This window comes from Lepidochelys kempii, chromosome 21 (assembly GCF_965140265.1).
Source record: "Lepidochelys kempii isolate rLepKem1 chromosome 21, rLepKem1.hap2, whole genome shotgun sequence".
NCBI lineage: Eukaryota > Metazoa > Chordata > Testudines > Cheloniidae > Lepidochelys > Lepidochelys kempii.
In genome coordinates this window covers 8,340,348-8,361,166 of record NC_133276.1, presented here as the reverse complement: position 1 = coordinate 8,361,166, position 20,819 = coordinate 8,340,348, and the positions used below count along the sequence as shown (strand labels likewise).

The window sequence follows — 20,819 nt, the reverse complement described above, 5'->3', positions numbered from 1 at the left end:
AGACTCATGTACATTATCTGCAGAACAGAGAAGAATAATCCCTAGTTCCTGTATAGCACACTTTTTTCATCTGTAGATCTCAGAGCGCTTTACAAAGGAGATCAGTATCATTATCCCCATTTTACAGATTGGGAAACTGAGGCCCAGAGAGATGTAATTTGATGGGTTCTATTCCCAGTCTGCTTGGTAACCAGTCTCCCAAGTCCTGGTCCAGTGCACTATTCACTAGGCCACACTGCCTCTGGGAAAGCTTCAAATAGCACCTAGTGAAGTGAGCGGTTCTCTGCCATCTTTGAGCCTGCATGCGGTCATTATAAGAGCATTGTGCCATGCAGGACAGCCCCGTGGCTTCATCCTCAGTTGCTTGGCATAAAATACAATCTGCTAATTGGAGCTCAAGCGGAACCTGTCTGGAGGGCGCTTGGCACATTTGCTGAGTAATTGTTTTGTCACTTCTACTGCTGCCTTTGCGCTCCTGGCAGCCAAAATGCCATGCAGAAGCTGCGTTGGTGTCTGCAGCCAGGCAGTGCCATACATCTGGCAGGGAGTGTGTTCCAGAGAGATTCCACGCCCAGCTCTGCAGCCCTGAGAATCTAGGCTGTTTCAGGGAAGGAAGCATCCACCTCATGTATATATAATTTTTTTTTCCTTCCTGTGGGCTCACCTGCAAACTCTTGGGGTTCATGCCTAACTGACAGATGAGGGGCTTGCTAAATCGGTGGCACCATCTCTTCTGATGTGTGGTTGGGGCTGGGAGTCTTGCCTCTTTAGTTCGTCGGCAGATGCCAAGCCATCTCTCCGTTAACTTCTGAAACCTCCCGCCGTGTGCAGGTGCACAAAGATTCTGGACAAGAACGGGGACTTGCGGGTGTTCAAGGTGAAGGACCGGGATGAGATGGTGAAGAAGGTGATTGAGCCAATGGCATGCCAAGGGCTGCGCACCATCTGTCTGGCCTTCCGCGACTTCCCTGCCGACGCCGAGCCTGACTGGGACAGCGAGAACGAGATTGTGTCTGACCTGGCCTGTATCACCGTGGTCGGCATAGAGGACCCTGTCCGGCCAGAGGTACCACAACGCCCTCTCACCACCTTAACCCGGGCAGTTCGGCTGCTTTGCTGGCTGCATGTCCCTTCCCCACCCTGCTGCGGCATGAGCTCTGTGCCCCTCGGTCTGCTGCTGCTGCGGGGTGATGAGTGCCCGTCTAGAGAGGTGGATGGGGCACGAGCACCCCACAGATGTCCTGCAGGGTGCCACGCATTGCCTCCCCCGGTCCCTGTGCCATGTGGGGGTGCTTGCTCCTGAGGTGCCCTCGCTCTGTGCCACTATGCGGAGCACGCCAAGTGCCTGGGGTGTGCGCTTCCCTCCCTTCCTCACCTGTATACCAGGCACATCCCCACAAAGGCATCTTGGTCTGAGCCAGGTGTCTGGGCACGAGCGCCCCTCCAGTGCCAATGTTCAAGGGAAGGGTGCGTTGCCAGAGGTTGCCCAGAAGTCGGGTGGAGTGTTCCACAGGTGAAAGATTAATGGGGGGGTGGGGGGAACTGATTTGCTGCCCCCCAGGGTGGGAGAGTACTGTTTACAGGAACCTATTTTCCCCAGCGATGCCCACCTGCTCCTTCCCCCTGTTCTTTCTCACAGCTTGCCCGGGGGTAACAGACAGACCGCTGGGCTAAAGCAATAAGCAGTCCCATGCCTGCCTCTTTATTACATTTTGGAGCCTGCCTTGCTCTCGTCTTTCCCTAATTAGACGTTGAAGTATCTGGGCTCGGGAATCGCATTACAGATGCCCGGTCTGCACCGGCTCTGGAGGCCATGATTCAATTTGCTGATTTCTCAGTAATGTTTTTCCCCCACACACACACACACAGCCGAGGACGCCCTACCCCCTGCTCAGGCTCGTTCTGTATGAGATGAAACCTATTTAGCGCAGCGACGTGGTGCTGCTGCAGCCGGAGATGCCGGGCCGGGCCGCTGTCAACGTGCCATCCGGCAGAGCAGGAGAAATAAAACGTCCCACGTCTCGATTAGATTGCTCATCTGTACCGCGGCACCGGAGGTTCCTGAGCACCGCGGCATCGCGTGGAGGAGGCAATGAGGTTACGTGTCCCTGGGGGCAGTAGAGGAACGGCCCCGCAGTCAGTTCCAGGAACGGCTCTGAACAGACCTGCTGTCCTCTAGCACCATGGAGAGAACGAGCTCCTTGGTTTAGAACCGCTCAGCCAGTGCCTCCTACACCGAGCTTAGAAGTGAGCTGGCTCCTGTCAAACTCTCAGTAACTTGAGTCCCCTGTGCGCGACTCAGTACAATGGGGCTCCAGTGCCCAGCATCTGGGCTCCATAGACCCGACTTGCCATGCGCTGCTTCCCCGCTCCTGTGGAGCAAGATGGAGACTCTCTGCCTTGCCCTCGAGTTAGCCGCTGCCTGGTTCTTGATGCCAGGAGGCCAGTGTCAAATCAACCACCCCATGGGGTTGGAGAACAAGGCATAGAAGCAAGACTCTCTGCTCCTTCCTGCTGTCTGGTTCTTGGGGATTCCTCTGTCCGGGGCTTTCCTTCCAGGCTGCCCTGAGCCTTCCACCCTACGCAGCATCCCTCTGCATGATCCTGTTGTTGGTGGCCGGCCCGGCCCAGCCCAGCGGCGCATTGGGACTGAACGAGGCCTGAATTCACCAAAACTTGAACCAACCTCCTGCTCCAACCCCCTCAAGACATCTCAGCCCCACCCTGGGCTCCTTGATCTTCATCCCCCTGGACCTTCTCCCTGGATGGACTCTTTGCAGCCCCAGCTCCCTCGTGCACCCAACTTTCCCAGATGCTGCTCCTCCATTTGCCCTGGCTTGCTGCCATGCCTGAACCTCTCCTGACTGCTGGGCCAGGATTCCAGCAATCCTACCTTCATCTGCCACTCCTTCCCAGGGAGGCCTCCTGCTGCACCAAAGCTGCTAGCATGTCCCTTGTATGCCAGCTTTTCTGTGCCAGTTACCTCAGCCCTCCATTCACACTGTGCAGGTGGGGCTGCTTGAGTCTGTCTGACCCTACAGGTTTTTTTCCATAGCTTCTCTCTTTCCAGTCCGTCTCTCTTCCCCCATCTGTCTCTTTTCCACAGCAGGGCTGCCCAGAGGATTCAGGGAGCCTGGGGTCTTCGGCGGCAGGGGTCCTTCCGCTGCGGGTCTTCGGGACGCTTTGCCGAAGACGTGGAGCGGAAGGGCCCCCACCGCTGCACTGCCGCCAAAGACCCGGAGCGGCAGAAGTGGCAGCGGGTCCTTCACTCCGGGTGTGTTCAGCAGCGCTGAAGGACCCCCCCCCGCTGCCAAATTGCCCCTGAAAACTCCCCTGGGGGTCCCTTCTGGGGCAAATTGCCCCACTTGCCCCCCCCCCCCCCCCCCGGGTGGCCCTGTTCCACAGTGTTTCTCTCTGACCTCGCCTGTAGGTGCCAGAGGCCATCGTGAAGTGCCAGCGTGCTGGCATCACCGTCCGCATGGTGACAGGCGACAACATCAACACGGCCCGCGCCATCGCTACCAAGTGCGGCATCCTGCTGCCTGGGGAGGACTTCCTGTGCCTGGAGGGCAAGGAGTTCAACCGGCTCATCCGGAATGAGAAGGGAGAGGTAGGAATACAGATAAGGGACCCTGCCTCTGTATGAGTCACTCGGGGCCCTGGGCAATGGACTCCAGAGGCATCTTCGGAAGCATAGCCTGCTGACAAAGGGTGCGGTTAGCTCCGAACCATAGACCTGGAAGTGCAGCACAGGCAGGAGCAAGAGGCTACCTCCATAATACATGGCCTCTTGGACCAAAACTGAACTGGACCTCGCTGCTTATAATGCTTCGAATGCCTGTCATGGAGAGCTGCCTGCTCAGCTCGTATCAGCTGGAGCTTCTAGCCAGCTTGGCTAGGGGCCAGTGACCCCTGGTAGATGCCTGGGCTCCAGATTTGTCGTGGGAGAAACAGTAAAGTTGAGGTGAAGGGACCATCCAGTCCTCGCTCCCCGTCCTGCCCTACCTAATGATCCTTGGCTCTCAATAGGGCTGGACAAAATTTTTCAGTGACTGCATTTTTCAGTGAATAAACTAGTTTCAGGTTGAGAAACTGTTCATGAGTTTGGGTCCAATTCTGCCTATCACTTCAGCTGGGGGGGAAAACAAAGGGGAAAACTTTTTGGGGAAAGTTGAACTATTTTAATTGGATATTTTTGCTAAATGAACTGTTTTGACTTCTTGTTTTGAAATCGAGCTAGTAAAAACCCCCCGCACCTGAAAACTAAACTAAACCTTTTGGACCCACACTGAATAGTTTGTTCAGTTTTTTTTTTTTCTTTTCGGCCAGCGAACCGAATGATCAATGATTCGCTCGGCTCTAGTTTTCAAACGCCTGCCTGGCCAGGCCCACGGAGGCAGCTTCACGCTCCTTGACCGACTCAACGTCTCTCTCTTGGTTGGTCCTGCAGGTGGAGCAAGAGCAGCTGGATAAAGTCTGGCCCAAGCTGCGAGTTCTGGCCCGTTCCTCCCCCACGGATAAGCATACGCTTGTGAAAGGTAAGGGCTCCTGCACAAATTCCCACAGGGTAGGGAACCTGGACGCCTGTGTTCTTTTCCTAGCTCTGCCGTTGACTCACTGTGACCTAGAGCAAGACACTTTTTTTCCCCCATCATTCCTTGTGCCTGACATGTTTTCCCCATCTGTATAACAAGGCTAATTGGTGCTGATCATCTTCCTAGCGGGGCAGTAAGGCTTAAGGACTGAGATCCTTGCAGGGAAGGTGATCTGGAAAGGCGAAGTATCAGCAGTGGTATGATCCTGCCATAGGTGCTGGAACTGGAGGTGCTGGGGTTAAGGCTGCACCCCCTGGCTTGAAGTGGTTTCCTCTACAGCGTTGACAGTTTGGTTCACTGGTTCTCAGCACCCCTGCCCCTACAAATAGTTCCAGCACCCCTGCCAGAAGAGACACTGGATGAGAGTCTTAAAAACAGTGCCTGTCCCCAAGGAGAGACACAGCCCTGCAATATTCAGTGGCTGACAAGTGTCCACATTAAGAGAAGACGTGCCACTGTTATATCGTTGCCACTTTGTGCCGATCTAGTGATTCCCAGGCCAACTGCTACCCAGTGCAGCTCCATCTGTGCAAGGAGCCCACGCTGGGGCCTGTTGCCTTTGAACCCTGTGTCTGTGTTTCAGGAATTATTGACAGCACTGTTGGAGAGCGGCGGCAGGTGGTGGCCGTGACTGGGGACGGGACCAATGATGGCCCAGCCTTGAAGAAAGCTGATGTCGGATTTGCTATGGTATGGAAGAACATGAGTCTTTCTCAGTGTGCTGCATTGTGTTAGAAACATCCTATGGATTTGAAGAGGAGTGAAAACCTTTTGTGGTATAGGAATCGCACAAAGGCTTACAGGATGTAGTAGAAGAGGAGATCATTTTAATCATCCTATAGAATTTTATCCCTGCTATAAAATTCTCTATAGACTTCATAAGATGGTTCAAAAATTTTGCAGGGAGGTGATCACTTTGTATTAAGTGCTATAGGATTTTTGCAACAAGGGTCCTGGAAAATATCCCATACCAAGAAACAATCCTCTTATCCTGGCTTGAAGACGAACCCTCCCTCCTTTTACATCCTTAAAGGGACATTGTCAGATTAAGAATCCTAGCCTTAACGTTCAAACTTGGCTGCTGAAAGCTAATGTCCTAAACCCACACATAGGCACCTAAATAAACATAGCCTGGTTTTCATATAGGCTCAGGACAATGGTAGGTGCAGATGTTCAGCACCTCTGCAAATCAGCCACATGTATTTAGGAGCCTGGCTGAAAGGACCCAGGCCTGGAGTTACTGACCCAAACGGAAAATAAACAACCCCAAATCTTATCTTTCTGTTAATGCATTAGCTTATTTACCCAGAAAGAATCTGAAAATCTAGCTTGCGCTTTGCTGTTAACACTGTTTGCCTACTTTTCTGCATTTCTTTCAAATGGAACCAGGAAAATAAACTGGTCATTTTTCCCCTGGTTTCTAGTCCGTTTCATGGTCAGGTTCTGGTACTCTAGCATAAGGCTGCAGTGTTTGGGTTGCAGCCACTACAGGGGAATGTATGTATGTTTAAACAGATTCCTTTTGGAATTTTCTTTAAACAAAGATCTGTTGTAAGCTGTTTTGCAGGCCCATTTAATCCTCCCGAGCCCCTGCAACATAGTTTTCTGTCTTTCTCTCACTCATTGATTTAGTCCAAGCAATGGACTTGATTGCTGGCTAAAACTAAGGTCTTGAGTCTGCAGGCTGGACATAGGCGTTCTTCAGCCGGAGAGGTGACTGGATCGGGTGCTGAAATCCAATGACCAATCCTTTTTGGGGCTAAGTGTTGTGCTGAGAATTGAAAAGAATGGCTGCCCTGCTGCAGTCTGTGGGGATGGACTTTCCCAACAGGAAACTAAGGGCCCCTTACTGTTTATCTCTGACTATGGACTCCGGAGACTGGGAAACAAACAACGTGGTCAAAATTCAGTGTCACGTTTGCCCTCCTACCAAACCAGGAAATTGACAGCTAGGGACAGAATCTCCCAATACCCAGGCTCAACAGGACCCAGCAGGAGAGCATTAGGCAAAATCATGAAGCTGCTTCCACTTAACACATCTGCACGTAGCTGTGCCTTTGCTCCTGGCAATGGCAGCATCTGTGCAAACTGAGCACCTTCTAGTGCCCACGACTGATTACTGCAGCAAGCAGCCTGATCTCTTTTAAATGGCCATTGTGGAGTGCCTTAGATGTATGTGGCGCTTTGCAAAACACAGAGGGAGTCTTTGCCCCAGAGAGATTGCAGTGGGCACAGGGGTCCACCTGGTTTGGTGCTCATTGCAGGATTACAGTCTCAATTAAGACCAGAGGAGCGGGGTGGGGGTGTGTGCCAAACACGGGAGAGTAAATCCTCAGACACCTCTGCCAGCAAATGAACTATACTGGGTGCAATTTTGGGGGGAAGCCCATCTGTTTCTCTGGAGCTCCCTACCAGAGAGAGCGTGCTTCTGGATCCCAATGGTCCCTGTTTGTATGAACACTTAGCAAAAAGGATCAAGGGGAAATAGCTACTTTTAAGTATCAGGGGTAGCCGTGTTAGTCTGTATCCACAAAAACAACACTGAGTACGATGGCACCTTAAAGACTGACTGACTATTGTTGCCTGCTCCATTTCAACACTCTGTGAGGTAAGAGGTGTTGGCAGGAGATCCCATACCAGAATTGACAGCCTGCTGTCCCCAGGTAGGAAGGAAGGTGCTTGGTGCATAGGATGTGGAAGCTGTTCCAAGCATAGAGGGCGTCCTGTAAAGATAGAAGCGGGCTCATTCTGGTCATAGGTCTGATCTGGATCCAAACTTCCAAGGCTTGTCAGCCTTGTCTGGGAAGAAGCAGAGCACTGGCATGGGGAGGTGGACAGTTTGCCCAGTGACCCCCAATTATACATATAAAATGATGGGGTCTAAATTAGCTGTTACCACTCAAAGAGATCTTGGAGTCATTGTGGAGAGTTCTCAGTGTGCAGCAGAAGTCAAAGCGAACAGAATGTTGGGAATCATTAAGAAAGGGACAGATAAGACCAAAAATATCACATTGTGTCTCTATATAAATCCATGGTACAGCCACATCTTGAATTCTGTGTGCAGATGTGGTCACCCCATCTCAAAAAAGAGGCATTGGAATTGGAAAAGGTTCAGAAAAGGGCAACAAAAATGATTCGGGGTATGGAACGGCTTCTGTATGAGGAGAGATTAATAAGACTGGGACTTTTCAGCTTGGAAAAGAGATGACTAAGGGGGGATATGATAGATGTCTATAAAATCATGACTGGCATGGAGAAAGTAAATAAGGAAGTGTTGTTTACTCCTCAACGCAAGAACTAGGGGGCCACCAAATGAAATTAATAGGCAGCAGGTTTAAAACAAAAGGAAGTATTTTTTTCACACTACGCACAGTCAACCTGTGGAACTCCTTGCCAGAGGATATTGTGAAGGCCAAGACTATAACAGGGTTCAAAAAAGAACTAGATAAATTCAGTGGAGGATAGGTCCATCAATGGCTATGAGCCAGGATGGGCAGGGATGGTGTCCCTCGCCTCTGTTTGTCAGAAGCTGGGAATGGGCAATGGGATGGATCACTTGATTACTTGTTCTGCTCATTCCCTCTGGGGCACCTGGCATTGGCCACTGTCGGAAGACAGGATATTGGGCTAGATGGGCCTGTGGTCTGACTCAGTATGGCTGTTCTTATGACTCATCGACACTCTGTTTCCCCCTCAAGGGCATCGCAGGCACAGATGTGGCCAAAGAAGCTTCGGACATCATCCTGACGGATGACAACTTCACCAGCATTGTGAAGGCGGTGATGTGGGGCCGCAACGTGTATGACAGTATCTCCAAGTTCCTGCAGTTCCAGCTGACCGTCAACGTGGTGGCCGTCATCGTCGCTTTCACAGGAGCCTGCATCACACAGGTAAGGAGGCCTGGGGAGCAACCTAGTGCTTAGAGCTGGATGGGACTTGAAGCCAGGAGTCCTTGGCTTAGCTGCTGATTTGCCAAGGGACCTTGGGGGTGGGGTGGGGGGAGATAAAATAATCATGACAAAGCATCCGGTGAGCGGCAGAGGTGGTGGTGGTGGTTTTATGTATTGAGCAAAGAGACCACGTTCTTCTCCCTCTGCAGGACTCTCCGCTGAAGGCCGTCCAGATGCTGTGGGTGAACTTGATCATGGACACCTTTGCGTCCTTAGCCCTTGCCACAGAGCCCCCCTCGGAGTCCCTCCTGCTGCGCCGGCCGTACGGCCGCAACAAGCCCCTGATCTCCCGCACCATGATGAAGAACATCCTGGGGCACGCAGTGTACCAGCTCACCATCATCTTCACTCTGCTCTTTGCAGGTGAGTCTCTGAGGCCATAGGGAAGGGGGAACTTCCACACCAGCCACCCCCTCTGCCTCTAAACCAGTGAGAAGTAAATCCAGGTAGTCTATCTAATCCAGCTGGGCATGTGCCCACCTACAGTGACCCCAGTTCAGTGAATCCCATTGTCTGCACCAGAATCTAATCTACTGGGTGCAGAGAGCATGCTGTAGCCAAGAAAGTGGCTCCTTTTTTCAGCTCTCCACTAAGTAAAGGGTTAATGAATGAACCCTTCTATTTTTTTTTTTTATTTTGCTGCTGGAGATGGATTGGCTCCTGGGATCCGTAATAAGCCTATAGGACCTTAAACGCTGAGATCAGTCATTCAGTTCTGGCCCTGCTCCGTAGCTACTGCAGGTGGCTGCTGCGTGGGCTGTGTGGAAATGACCTTGGTGGGACTCTGTCTAATGCCAAGTGAGTCAGCATCCACAACACAAACCATAGCTACCGCCCGTTCTGAACAGCCGCCTCATGTAGGCCGAGAACGCAGTGGGCGCTCTGCCGTCCCCAACACGAAGCTTCCACCTCAGGGAGCTGAGGGCAGCGAGATGGGGGAGGGAGCTGCTGCTGATCCTCTTGGGATGAAGGAAGGACGTGGCCATCCATGGCTGCCTGTATGGCATTACATTCCCATCTGTTTAAAGACTTCCAGTGCCTCCTGTGGGGCCCAATGCAGGGACATCCAGGTGTCTGAATGGGCTCTGCCTGGCTTATCCATGATGCATTGCACTTTGCTGGTGCCCTCAGTCAAACTAACTGAGACAGGCATCTGTTTGTCCACCCCCCATGTTTCCATAATCCAGCTTCTCCTGCAATTAGAAAGCCAAACTGGGGGAAGGTCCTATCTTTTACTGGACCAACTTCTGTTGCGGGGGAGAGACATGCTTTCGAGCTACACGGAGCTCTTCTTCAGGGCTGGGAAAGTGACTCTGGCTATGTCTACACGACATCATTTACAGCGCACTTCCGGTAAAGACTCTCTAAGCCAACGGGGGAGAGCCCTCCAGTCAGCTTAATGACTCCTGCCTCTACAGGAGGCGGTAGCTATGGGAGAAGTTCTCCTGCTGACGGCACTGTCTGCACCGGCGTTCATCACTCAGAGGTGTGTATTAGTCACACTCCGAGTGACATAACTTATACCGAAGTAATCTGTAGTGTACACACAGCCTCAGTGTCCCTGCTAAATTTGAGGTGGAACAGATTGTTTAGCATAAATAGTTAACGCCTTTCAAGGACCATTCAAGGTGAAGTGGCCTGTTTCCACCCCTCCAGTCACAGGGTGGAGAAGGAGGGTGGGGTGAGAAGTAGCTGGGTGGAGCGGGGTGGACTGGAGTGGATTGCAGATTGTTGTAATTGGCCATAAATCCAGTATTTCTATTCTGTCCATGATTTTTAGTGTCTAGCAGAGTAGTGAACTTAAATGTCCAGTCTCTTCTTTTCAAGGTGTTGTGCAGGTTTCCTTTGAGAATGAGGACAGATCAAGTGACCGCTTTGTGAAAAGTGGTCACCCACAGGTGATGCAGTGTGTTTGTCTTATCGTTTTCCTGTGCGAGTTCATTCGAGTGTGTAGTGATGGTCTGGTGTCACCTACAGAGTTGCTATTGGGGCATTTAGTGCACTGGGTGAGGTCCACCGCATGGTGGTGTGATAGGCATGTGTAGGAACCATGGGCCGATAAGAGATTACCTCCCCCGCTTTGTCTCTCTCCAATCCTGGGACCAACACGGCGCCAACACCTCTCCTTCTGCAGTGTCCGTTCAAATCCCAGGTTATGCATGAAGGGGCAGGGAAAAGACCCACCAAGTTTCTCTTTCACCTCCTGTCTGATAGGTGAGAAGTTCTTTGATATTGACAGTGGCCGGAACACGCCACTGCACTCCCCGCCCTCCGAACACTACACCATTGTCTTCAACACCTTCGTCATGATGCAGCTGTTCAACGAGATCAACGCTCGCAAGATTCATGGCGAGAGGAACGTCTTTGATGCCATCTTCCGGAATCCCATCTTCTGCACGGTGGTGCTGGGAACCTTTGCTGCCCAGGTAACAGCCACGGGCGCTGAGAGCAGTGTGGGTGCGTGTGGACTAGAGATAGACAGTGCGTGCTGAAGAGAGGAAGGATGGGCCAGTGGTTAGGGCACTAGCCTGGGTCTCAGGAGAGCAGGGTTTGATTCTCTGCTCTGCCACAGACACCCTCTGTGACCTTGGGCAAGTTCCTTAGCCTCTCTGTGCCTCCGTTCCCCACCTTTAAAAGGAGATAATGGTCCTTCCTTACCTTGCAGGGTGTTGCAAAGATAAATGCATTAATGCTGATGAGCTGCTCAGATACTACGGTGATGGGTCTATATACCCCTAGATAGAGCTAGAAATGGCCTTGAAAACTGTGTTTTGCCTGACCAAGAAGTAGTTTGGATTCAGGGTCCATTTTATCCAGAGCCCTGCAGTCAAGGTGGGGCTAGATAAAAGGTTCTGGTTCTGGCCCGACTCCCAGCCAGATGCTGACATGGATGAGCATGCAGAGTTTCCATTCTGTTGCTCTGGGGTTTGAAGTTTTACAGCTCTGAATTGTACATCCTGTACAGGCCACTGCCTGGGCTGTTAATTTTGTCCATTTTTCAGTAAAAACACTTGGCGTGTGCCTAGTTGTTAAGCCTGCCACTCCCTTTTGAGACGAGGAAAATTTGAGAGTGGCTGGGTGTGTGGCGCAGAAGCCTCCTCTCACAGCATCTGGGGAGCTCGGCTGCAAAGAGCATTTATTGGAGAGTGGGTTTCCAGAGCTGTCCAGATGATGCCCTTTGCTCGGTGTTGCGACACTGGGCTATGAAAGAGGATAAAGCACAAGTTGTTGTGGTTTCTTTGACCCTTTTCTGGGTCTGGATGAAATACCTGCTCCAATATACTGGCCCGACCCAGGTGCAAACTGGAACAGGATTGGGAGAACTAGTCAAAATCTTCTTACAGTGGAAATTTCTTTTCCATGAGAAACCGCCTTTTCAGCTTTTTTTAGTTTTGAAATTTTCTGGTTTGTCAGTGAAAAACAGTTCGGAAATTTTTTTTTTTTTAAAATGGGGGTGATGTGGAATAAAAAAACTGAACATTTTCAAGGAGCAAATACTTAGTTTCCCTCCAAATGCATTTGGTGGGAAATCCTTAGCATTTTCCAGCCCCCCAAGTTGTAGCTTTGCTGTCCTGCACCCAGTGACACCACTGGCCTACACTGAAAGCATCCCGAACCGGCCGCTTGAGGAGGAAGAAACTCCCAAATGCCACGCAACCTCTCTGACTGCGTGTCCCCTCTAACAGCCCCCCGGCGTGTGCTCTTCTTTCCTGCACTGCAGATCCTCATCGTGGAGTTTGGTGGGAAGCCGTTCAGCTGCTCTGGGCTCACCCTGAGCCAGTGGCTCTGGTGCATCTTTATCGGTGTTGGAGAGCTGCTTTGGGGCCAGGTGAGGGCTGGGCTGATGACCCCACCCCCACGGTATATTTCCAAACCCACAGCCCCAATGGAAACATTGGATCACTATCCCTCTATCTACACACACACGTTTGTATAATACCTAGTCCTGCCATGAGTGCAAGGGACTGGACTAGATGACTTCTCAAGGTCCCTTCCAGTTCTATGATTCTATACAGGAGTTAGTGTCTCCCTACTTCCTCCTCTTCTCTCTTCTCCTTCCCCCCCCCCCCCCCCGCAAGTTTGCTTCCTTCTGCTAAAAACAGAGGGAGAGCTCTCGTCCTCTGGCTGGGGCTGTGAGATGAACACCCTCTTTCCCCACCCCATATATGCCCTGGGGGGTTGCCATAAAGCATTGGAGGGGAGTGCTGCTCTAGGCTGGCAGATGAGGGCTCTCCCTCTTTCTAACTACTGCCTTTTGAGCCACTCGGGGCTGCAGGTGAGCCAGCCTGAGCAATACTGCCGGGGGACTCTTGGGGGATGGGGAGCACAGATGTGTCATGCCCAGGTCGGTACAGGTGATGGCGAGGGATTAACCCATGGTTTCCTGTGTCTCTGTAGCTGATCTGCAGTGTTCCAACCAGTCAGCTGAAGTTCCTGAAGGAAGCTGGACATGGTACCACCAAGGAGGATATTCCAGAAGAGGACCTGCCGGAGGACATGGATGAGATTGACCATGCTGAAATGGAGCTCCGGCGGGGGCAGATTCTGTGGTTCAGGGGCCTCAACAGGATACAGACTCAGGTACCGTGTGGGGCACTGAGGTGCCGCTTCCTGCTTTCCCAGGGGCCCTGGCCGAAGAGATCGAGGGCCATCCTGTTCCCTGTGCAGCTCCTCGTGGCCACGGTGACACTTCAGCCCCTCCAGGGTCTAGAATTCCCACTGCCAGGGCCTTTCTGATCAGTGAGCCAGGCCTGTGGGCATGCACTGCTGCTTAGCCGTGTGTGCATAGCACGCCCGATTCCCAGTGGGGCCAGGGTTACAATGAGAGTTGGGGGGGTTGTAGCTACTGTGGGGAAGGATCTGTGCCTTGCACAGCTGTGGGGGGCAGGCTCAGAGCTGCATGGCCCTCTGTTAATGGGGCTTGGGCAGGTGACCTTGCAACCATGGATGGTGCAGCTGGATGGACATCAGTGGGCCTTTTTCTAAGCATCGTCTGCAGGATGGCTGCTCCCCTAGTGGGAAGTAGACGCTGGGCAGCCTTAGTCAAGCCCTGACAAAAGATCCTGCTCTAGGACGGCCTGTCTACCTGCAGTCTGGGATGGAGTTGAATATGCTGTGGGAGATGGGGCATTTAGCACCCAGGTGTTCTCCTTTTTTTCTGCATTGCAGGTGTGTAAGAACCCCGTTCTATAGGGATCAAAGCTCCACCCCTTTCCCTTCCCCACATGTCCTCTTCTCATTCACTTCAGCGGCCTTTGGATCAAGCTGTTTCAAACCCCAGACTCAAGATGAGGACAGCAGCCCGAGCTGGCTTAGTTTGGTGGAGTGGTAGAGCTGCTTGTTGGGACTTGCCACTCTTGAGTGCCCACTCTGTTCCTAGCAGGGAAGTTGGGGCTCTTCCGCATCAGCTGTTTTGCACAAGCATTATTGGCTTTCACCACTCTGCAGCCAACACGCTCTCTTGCTCTGGCCACCTTCGCAGTGTGGTGGTGACCCGTACCACGGTGACTTTTCACACTCCCTCCCCATTGGTTTTATTTATCTCTCCTCTTCCCTGCTGCTCCCCCAGTCTCCTGATAAGTCCCCTCTCATGGGCCTCTCCATCTACTGTCCCCCATGCTGTAGCTAGAAGGGGAGAATTGTACGAGGGAAAGAAGCCTAGTTTTGGTTTCTCTAATAGTTTTCTTTTCCGTTGCAGTTTTAAAAATCTCACTGACCATTTTTAATTGTTTTTGCCAAAGAGCATATTTGTCCTTGGGACCCTCCTCTGCTCTTTCCCCCTGAAAGGAAGCGTCTCATCCTGGAGAATACAGCTTGCACACGAGCTGCTCACGTTTCTCTACCAGCCATTCCCTTCTCGATGTTTCTCTTGTTAAGCACCCGCTCCCTGCCCCCAGGGCCCCCTCTGCTCCATGCTGGTAGAGGCTTTCTCTGTCCTGCTCACCTCCTGCCCCACATTGGGACGGTACAAGGCTGGGGATGAAGAGGTGGGAGGCAAAGACCAAAGTGAGGAATGCAATGCCCAGTGACCTGCAAGCTCCTGAAGCGTGCTCCCAGACGGCTAGCAGCGGGCTCTCCTCCTTGCTTTCCTGGGTCAAATGACGTGCTAGGAAGCTCATGTATTCAGCGTGGATGTGAGGAACAAAGAATTCACGCTCTTCTGCAAGTGGCACATTCATTTCCCCTCCTCATCTGCTCTGGGTATTTCCCTTGTGTTGGCCTGTCCGTTCTTCCCTTGCCCTCTGGCGTCCTGGCTGCAGATTGGGCAGTTGCCTAATAACATAAGCTGTCCGGCTGGGAATAGAAGGGGCTTTTCAGCCCCTTGGAGCGGGGCCTAGTATCTGTCGACCTGGAGCGTCGCCATTGCCCTGGCTCCAGCTAAACAAGTCTGAGGGGGGAATTGATAGCCAGAAAGCATCTTCCTCAAAGGCCTCTGGAAAACTTACCTGCCTGGAGGAGTCTGTCTGCTCCCTACCACTACAGCCTCATAGGCACAGCAAGGGCCAGTCCTTTCATTTCCCTTTGCTCTTTACCCAGCTCCCAGGAACCAGAGCCTAGTGATGAGACACGAGGGGGAAGGGAGTGGGATAACTGCTGAGCTGCCTTTGGTTATTGTCACGCATTTATTTTTCCTTCCCAACTCTCCTGCCTTTGACAAAACCACGCACTACCAGAGCGGGTTCTGAGGGGCTGGGGATGCTTCCCTCTGGCATCCGAGTCCGGTGGGAATTTCAGAGTGAAATTCCTCTGAGGAGAAGCGGGAGGAGGTGTCATTCGGGTGGGAGCTCAGGACAATATCTGTGAGTAAGTCCATGTGTGGCACATGGAAGCTATTATAAACCCAAGAAGAAATATCTCCTGAGACCCATATTGGCCAGGCTATATCCTCTTGGCTTTGTACAGTGGTTTCTTCTTCCCTGCCCAAGCAAGCAAACACCCACCCCACCCCATGTTCACCTTTTTTTTTCCACCACAAAGGCTACTAGAGGTTTCTGAATGTGAAGATACCAATCTGACCACCTCCACTTCTCCTGCCTAGGGACCCTGCCAGAGTTACCATCTGATTGTTAAACATACAAGGGATAAGAAGGGAGCAGTGTTTGTTTTGTGTGTTTCAGAATCATGTGATACACTTGGAATGAGAATTTTAGGGTGGCTGCATTTCAAAGAAACAAGGGGGGCTGGGGCCAGGGCCACTCCATGGAACAGAGGTGCCGAGATGAGGCCTCAGTATTCTCATGGACGTTGGATTCATGAAGCTTGGGCACTGTTCAAGTGTAGGTACCTGCTTCCAGAACAGTGGCCAACCAGCAAAAGGTTCCTTAAGCCCACTGGACTGGGAGATGTGCCCATGTGGGATTCGCATGCATGTCCTGTTTCATATGTGGAAATTGTGGTGCTCACAGCCTAAGTGTGACACTTTTTTTATTTTTGCAGCACACAGGAAATGCATGTGATCCACACCAAAGCCACGTGTATGTGGTTTAAAAAAATATATATTGGAGCATGGCCCACATTGAGGTCACTGTGAGTTGTGTGTTGAAAAACACAAGCCGGGGGGTACATATGACTGAAGCCAACATGTGACTTTTGTCGTCTGAGCTCCTATTCTTTTAAGCTTTGGTGCTGGCTTGTATCTGCCAGTCTGGGTTATTTTTGCAGTGGGATATGGGGAAAACCAATTGCCTTGGGGTCAGATGTTGCTGGTCATTGGGACACCGGCTGCGTTTGCTAATTTCTCAAGCTAGCCTGCCGCATGATAACGCCTTTGGGAATACCATCCCGTTACAAGAACGATCCAGACTTGCCGAAGTACGGTAGGTAGAAATTTCTGTAATGTAGTGCTGCAGAGGTGATGCAGGTCCTAGGCGTTGCCTCCAAACCAGTTGGAAGAATTGAGGTAGCGATACCAGTGGCCACCATGCAGTGCCCACGTGTCCGTACTGGAGCCCGTTTACTGACGAAGCTTTGCGTTCTTGCCTCATGAAAAATGCTACTTGCTTTTGCAACGCTATGCAAAGCCCTGGGCTCTTTCCAGCGTATGTCTGTCTTGCAAATCCCAGCACACCCGCCTGGAGATCAAAACCCTGGAGTTCTAGGCTTCCAGGGGAGTGTCCTAAACAAATGTGCCTTAAAGGAAAACTGCAGTGATTCTTTCACGATAGCCCTGGCTGGTCGCAGGAAAAACGTGCCTGCATCGCAGTATGAGAATGAAACCAGGAAATGGCAAAGCAGTGCATGGAATACCCACTAGGATGGACTGGGCAGCTGCGTGCCCTTCCTTGGGGTTACCGTTTTTAATAAGGATCACGTGACCAGGGCAGTGGCCAGAAACACAAGGAAGCTGCAGGGACACGTAGCCGCCTGGTTCTACCTGTATGGACCAAGAGAGAGCTAGGAGAGTCAAAATTCAGCGCCATGTAAATCCCCAGGTGTAACTGGCTACTGCTCTGAGCTTCCTTCCTTGGAATGTGTCCGCAGGCTGATGCTGCGGCTGCTTCCTTATTTCATAGCTGTTGTGGTTTGGTTTTGTTTTTCCTTTATATTTAGGGCATTTGCATAAATCACTGGGTGGTTCAGGGCCTGATCCTGAGAGGGGCTGAGCATCTGTGAGCCCTTTCAGCTTTAGTGGGAGTTGTGGACACTCGGCGTGTTTCCGGAGTCAGCCTCTTACTCAGTCCAATGAAAGACCTGACTGATTGGAAATGCTTTTCTATCCCATTGCCGTTTTCTAGAATACAGGCTGCACACTGTATCAGTTGCCAGCTCACACCTGCACCCATCCCCTCCCGCTCTCTGTCTCTCTTTCTGCACCTCCTGCAGGTTGCCTTTATATACTAGATCCTTTCCCCTCACTGCCCCGACTCCTTTGGGCCTGTAAAGATTGCACCTGATGCAAACTACAGAGAGAGGGAGGGAAAGGCTGAAAGCTAACGTCTAATCTTTGCTCCATGTCTCTGCTTTTGGATCACCTGCCAAAACTGTATTTATGGGAATGTAATCTGAAATGGGTTTTTCCGCTCTTCTCCCTACCCACCTCCATCCTCTCTTCCTTATTGTCTTGTCTTGTTTGTGTCTGTCCCTGTCTGCCCAGCCTCCCCTCCTCCCTCCCCCCTTCCTCTTGGTCTCTGACTGTGGGGCGAAGCTATCTCACTCTCTGATTCTTTACAGATGGACGTAGTTTACACATTCCAGACCGGCGCCTCCTCTTTACAGGGAGCCCTCAGGAGACAGCCTTCCATCGTGAGCCAGCACCACGATGTAAAACATGTTTCTAGCCCAACCCATGTAGCTCTTTCCTCCGTCAATTCCACTCCCACCACCTCTGCTGCTGCTGCTGCTGCATCTCCTACTGCGGGCAGTGAGTGATAGTCTCTATTACAATGCATGACTTCCTAATAACCACGAGAAAGCACTTGCATCGACCTAACCAAACCTGTTCTCTCTTCCTCCTCTTTTATCCTTGACTTGGCCCAATGATTCCTTGTCTCGATGCAGGGGCAGGGTGGAGAGGCCATTTGTTTCTTTTAAAGCTGTTGCATCTTTAACCATGTTTTAAAACCCTTTCCGGTTTGTTTCCTTCTCTCCTCCTTGTTGCTGCTTTTATCTTTTCTCCTCCTTGCAGGATTTTGATGGATGTTTTTTTTTTTCCTTCTCATGGGTGCAAAATTTGAGGTTCTTTAAAAGAACCATGTGGGACGAAGGACCCCCCCCAATAAAATGGGGGAAGCCATTCTTTCCACAAGTCAGGATTTCTGACATGGCTCTCCTCAAATCCTCTGAGCTGGTGTTTTCCCTTGAGTCTTAGCTTGTTGGAGGTCAGCAGGACCACTTAGCTTTAGCGCTAACTTGTAGTTGAACAGCCCCCAGACTGGCCTTCACAAGAACTTGCATGTTGCGTGAGCCACAAGTCACTGGAATTGACAGAGCCCTGTGCAGAGGACTACTGCTTAAGTTCCCCCCACAAAGCAATGTTGCGAGGTCTTAGGGCCATAATCAGGTCCGCTCTTAAGCACGTGCTTAAATCACAGTCAGTGGGCCTTGAGGACGTTTTGAGAGTGAAGCATCATTTAATGCTATAGGGCCAATCGCACGTGTCCAGAATATTGAACGGTCCAGTAATTCTGGGCACAGTGTGGGCCTACCACCACCTGCATGGCACCAACCCCCTCCACATGACTTTGCATGTGAGGTCATGCCACACGGGAGGCTGCCATTTTGAAGAGCGTGCCGCCCCACCCCCACCAATGTGACCTTGCACGCACAGTCCGTACGAGGACATGCTGGGGGTGGGGGGACAGCATGCACTTAATTATGGCATCCCTGGTCCGATACAAGACAAAACCACATCCAGTTTTGTCTCAGACGGGGACAAACCACCTCAAAAAAGGACTGCCTGGTTTATAAGCAGACAAATGACCTCCCTATTTAATGCTGTCCTAAGTAGGAAGCACATGTGTAAGTGCTTTCCTGAATTGGGGGTTACATGGGATGCTACTGGCATGTAGGCCTGTTTCTGGGCCTTTGAATTTCACCCTGTATGTGCAAATTAGGTAGATCACCTAGACAGCTGATTTTAAAAATGTTTATAGAATCTCACTGTCCACTTACATGTGGAAACACCTGGCACTGAACGTGCCAAGGTTGCGAGTGCACAGTTAATCATGCCTAGCTCTTCTATGGTACTTTCCATCCATAGATCTTCAAGCGCTTTGCAAATTTAGATGCCAAGTTTGTGGGGGGGGAATCCTGGCCCTGTTGAAGTCAGTGGGAGTTTTGTCATTCAGTGGGGTCAGACTTGCATGTTGCGTGAGCCACAAGTCACTGGAATTGACAGAGCCCTGTGCAGAGGACTACTGCTTAATTCACCTAGTGAATTTATAGGGGTTTGCCTTTTTGTTTACTTGAGCCTCTATGCACCAGCGAATGGGCTTCTCAGAAGGGAATCTGCTCAGTTTGGGGGAGGATGATCAATATATTTAACCACACAATAGAGCTCCAGCAAAGGGAGGGAAACATAGTGGATGCCAATGTGTTCCACCAAAACACCATTTTTGCTCATTGATTAATGTTCTACTTGATTGCGGGAGGGAATTGATGAGCCCTACCAGATAACTTTCCCAAAAGCTAAACCAGGTTGCTAAGGGTTCCCTCCATTTTATCTAGACTTGGCTCTACTTCCTTTCTGCTGTTCTCTCTTCTTCTAAAAACTGTGTATCCCTGAATACAGATTAACTGAGCCGCTCTGTCTTTCCCCTTATTACTTCCTGGTGGAAAGTCCTACAGTGCCAGATCTCAGCAGTCCTGAATTGGGTGGTGATGTAACAAAGGGGAGACCTCATGAGTGAACCAAAGCTGGTGGCTTGTAGATTTAGGCTGTCTCTCCATTGGGAATTTTTGCCCTAATTGTAGCTATCGGTGTCCCAGCTCCACCAAGGCTGAATAGGGTAAAGCACTAGGGTAAAGGGCAAGCCACACCTTTGCATTGTTGATCTCTGTTTCAAAGAGCGGTGAGCTTGGCCAGTACAAGTGGTAGCTTGACCTAGGGGTTTGCCTGGGTTCACCTAGTCCAGGGGCTGGAATTGGGGCAAACTCCCAATGTAGCTGATGCTTGAAATGCTGTGGAAAAGTTGGAATCAAGAGGAAAAGCAGGTCCTTGTTCTGGGCATGGAAGATAGGGGGTGTTCATTTTCAGAGAAATTGAAACATGTCATTGACATCACCCTTTGTGTGTCTGCATAGACTCTAGCCACTCCTGTGGATTGCTGACATTTCTGCATGGGAAGTTCTTAAACTGTTCCGCTCCCCATGAAGTGGCCATAATTAATGCAGTGCTCTGAAAACTCGCTAGTCATGGACAAACGTCCTACGGCTTGGAATTGGGGGGTGGGGGGATCATCTGGATAAGTTCAGATGCTTGATCCGAACCTGAGGCAAAGGTGGGCTGGGTAGTCTTGCACCGAAAGGCTTTCTTGCAAGGAGCATCAGAAATCCTGCTTCTAGCTAGGCTGCAAATAACAAGAACAACATTTCTTGCAGTTTTTTCTGAACTTGCACCTGAACCCAGAAGTGCTGAGTAGATGCTTGAAAACCAAACACAATGAGAAAAAGCCAGTGAAATGTTTCACCCCTCAGTGATGTGGTTCCAGTTTGGAGCAAGGGTTTGGATGGACTTTTATTTTCTCCAGACTGGTGAACCCATCCCTAAACTGTTCCTCCTTTGCTTGTCTTCCTACTCAGAGATCCGTTAACAACAAAGTGGAATTTGCATTGG

At 51.1% G+C, this 20,819-nt stretch overlaps 1 protein-coding gene across 5 annotated transcripts in view; it reads left to right on the top strand.

Annotated features, from left to right (window-relative positions):
* ATP2B4 (ATPase plasma membrane Ca2+ transporting 4) overlaps positions 1-20,819 on the top strand; it is a 103,883-nt gene that overhangs the window by 70,175 nt on the left and 12,889 nt on the right. For 3 of the 5 annotated variants that reach the window (XM_073320111.1, XM_073320112.1, XM_073320113.1), the window contains 9 exons: positions 832-1,066; positions 3,431-3,610; positions 4,451-4,538; positions 5,179-5,285; positions 8,294-8,485; positions 8,695-8,908; positions 10,760-10,971; positions 12,267-12,374; positions 12,944-13,126. In XM_073320111.1, coding sequence (XP_073176212.1) covers positions 832-1,066; positions 3,431-3,610; positions 4,451-4,538; positions 5,179-5,285; positions 8,294-8,485; positions 8,695-8,908; positions 10,760-10,971; positions 12,267-12,374; positions 12,944-13,126 — 1,519 coding nt within the window. Of the gene's footprint in view, positions 1-831; positions 1,067-3,430; positions 3,611-4,450; positions 4,539-5,178; positions 5,286-8,293; positions 8,486-8,694; positions 8,909-10,759; positions 10,972-12,266; positions 12,375-12,943; positions 13,127-17,716; positions 17,907-20,819 lie in introns of all 5 variants that reach the window. The other 2 variants (XM_073320115.1, XM_073320114.1) reach the window with 2 other exon arrangements.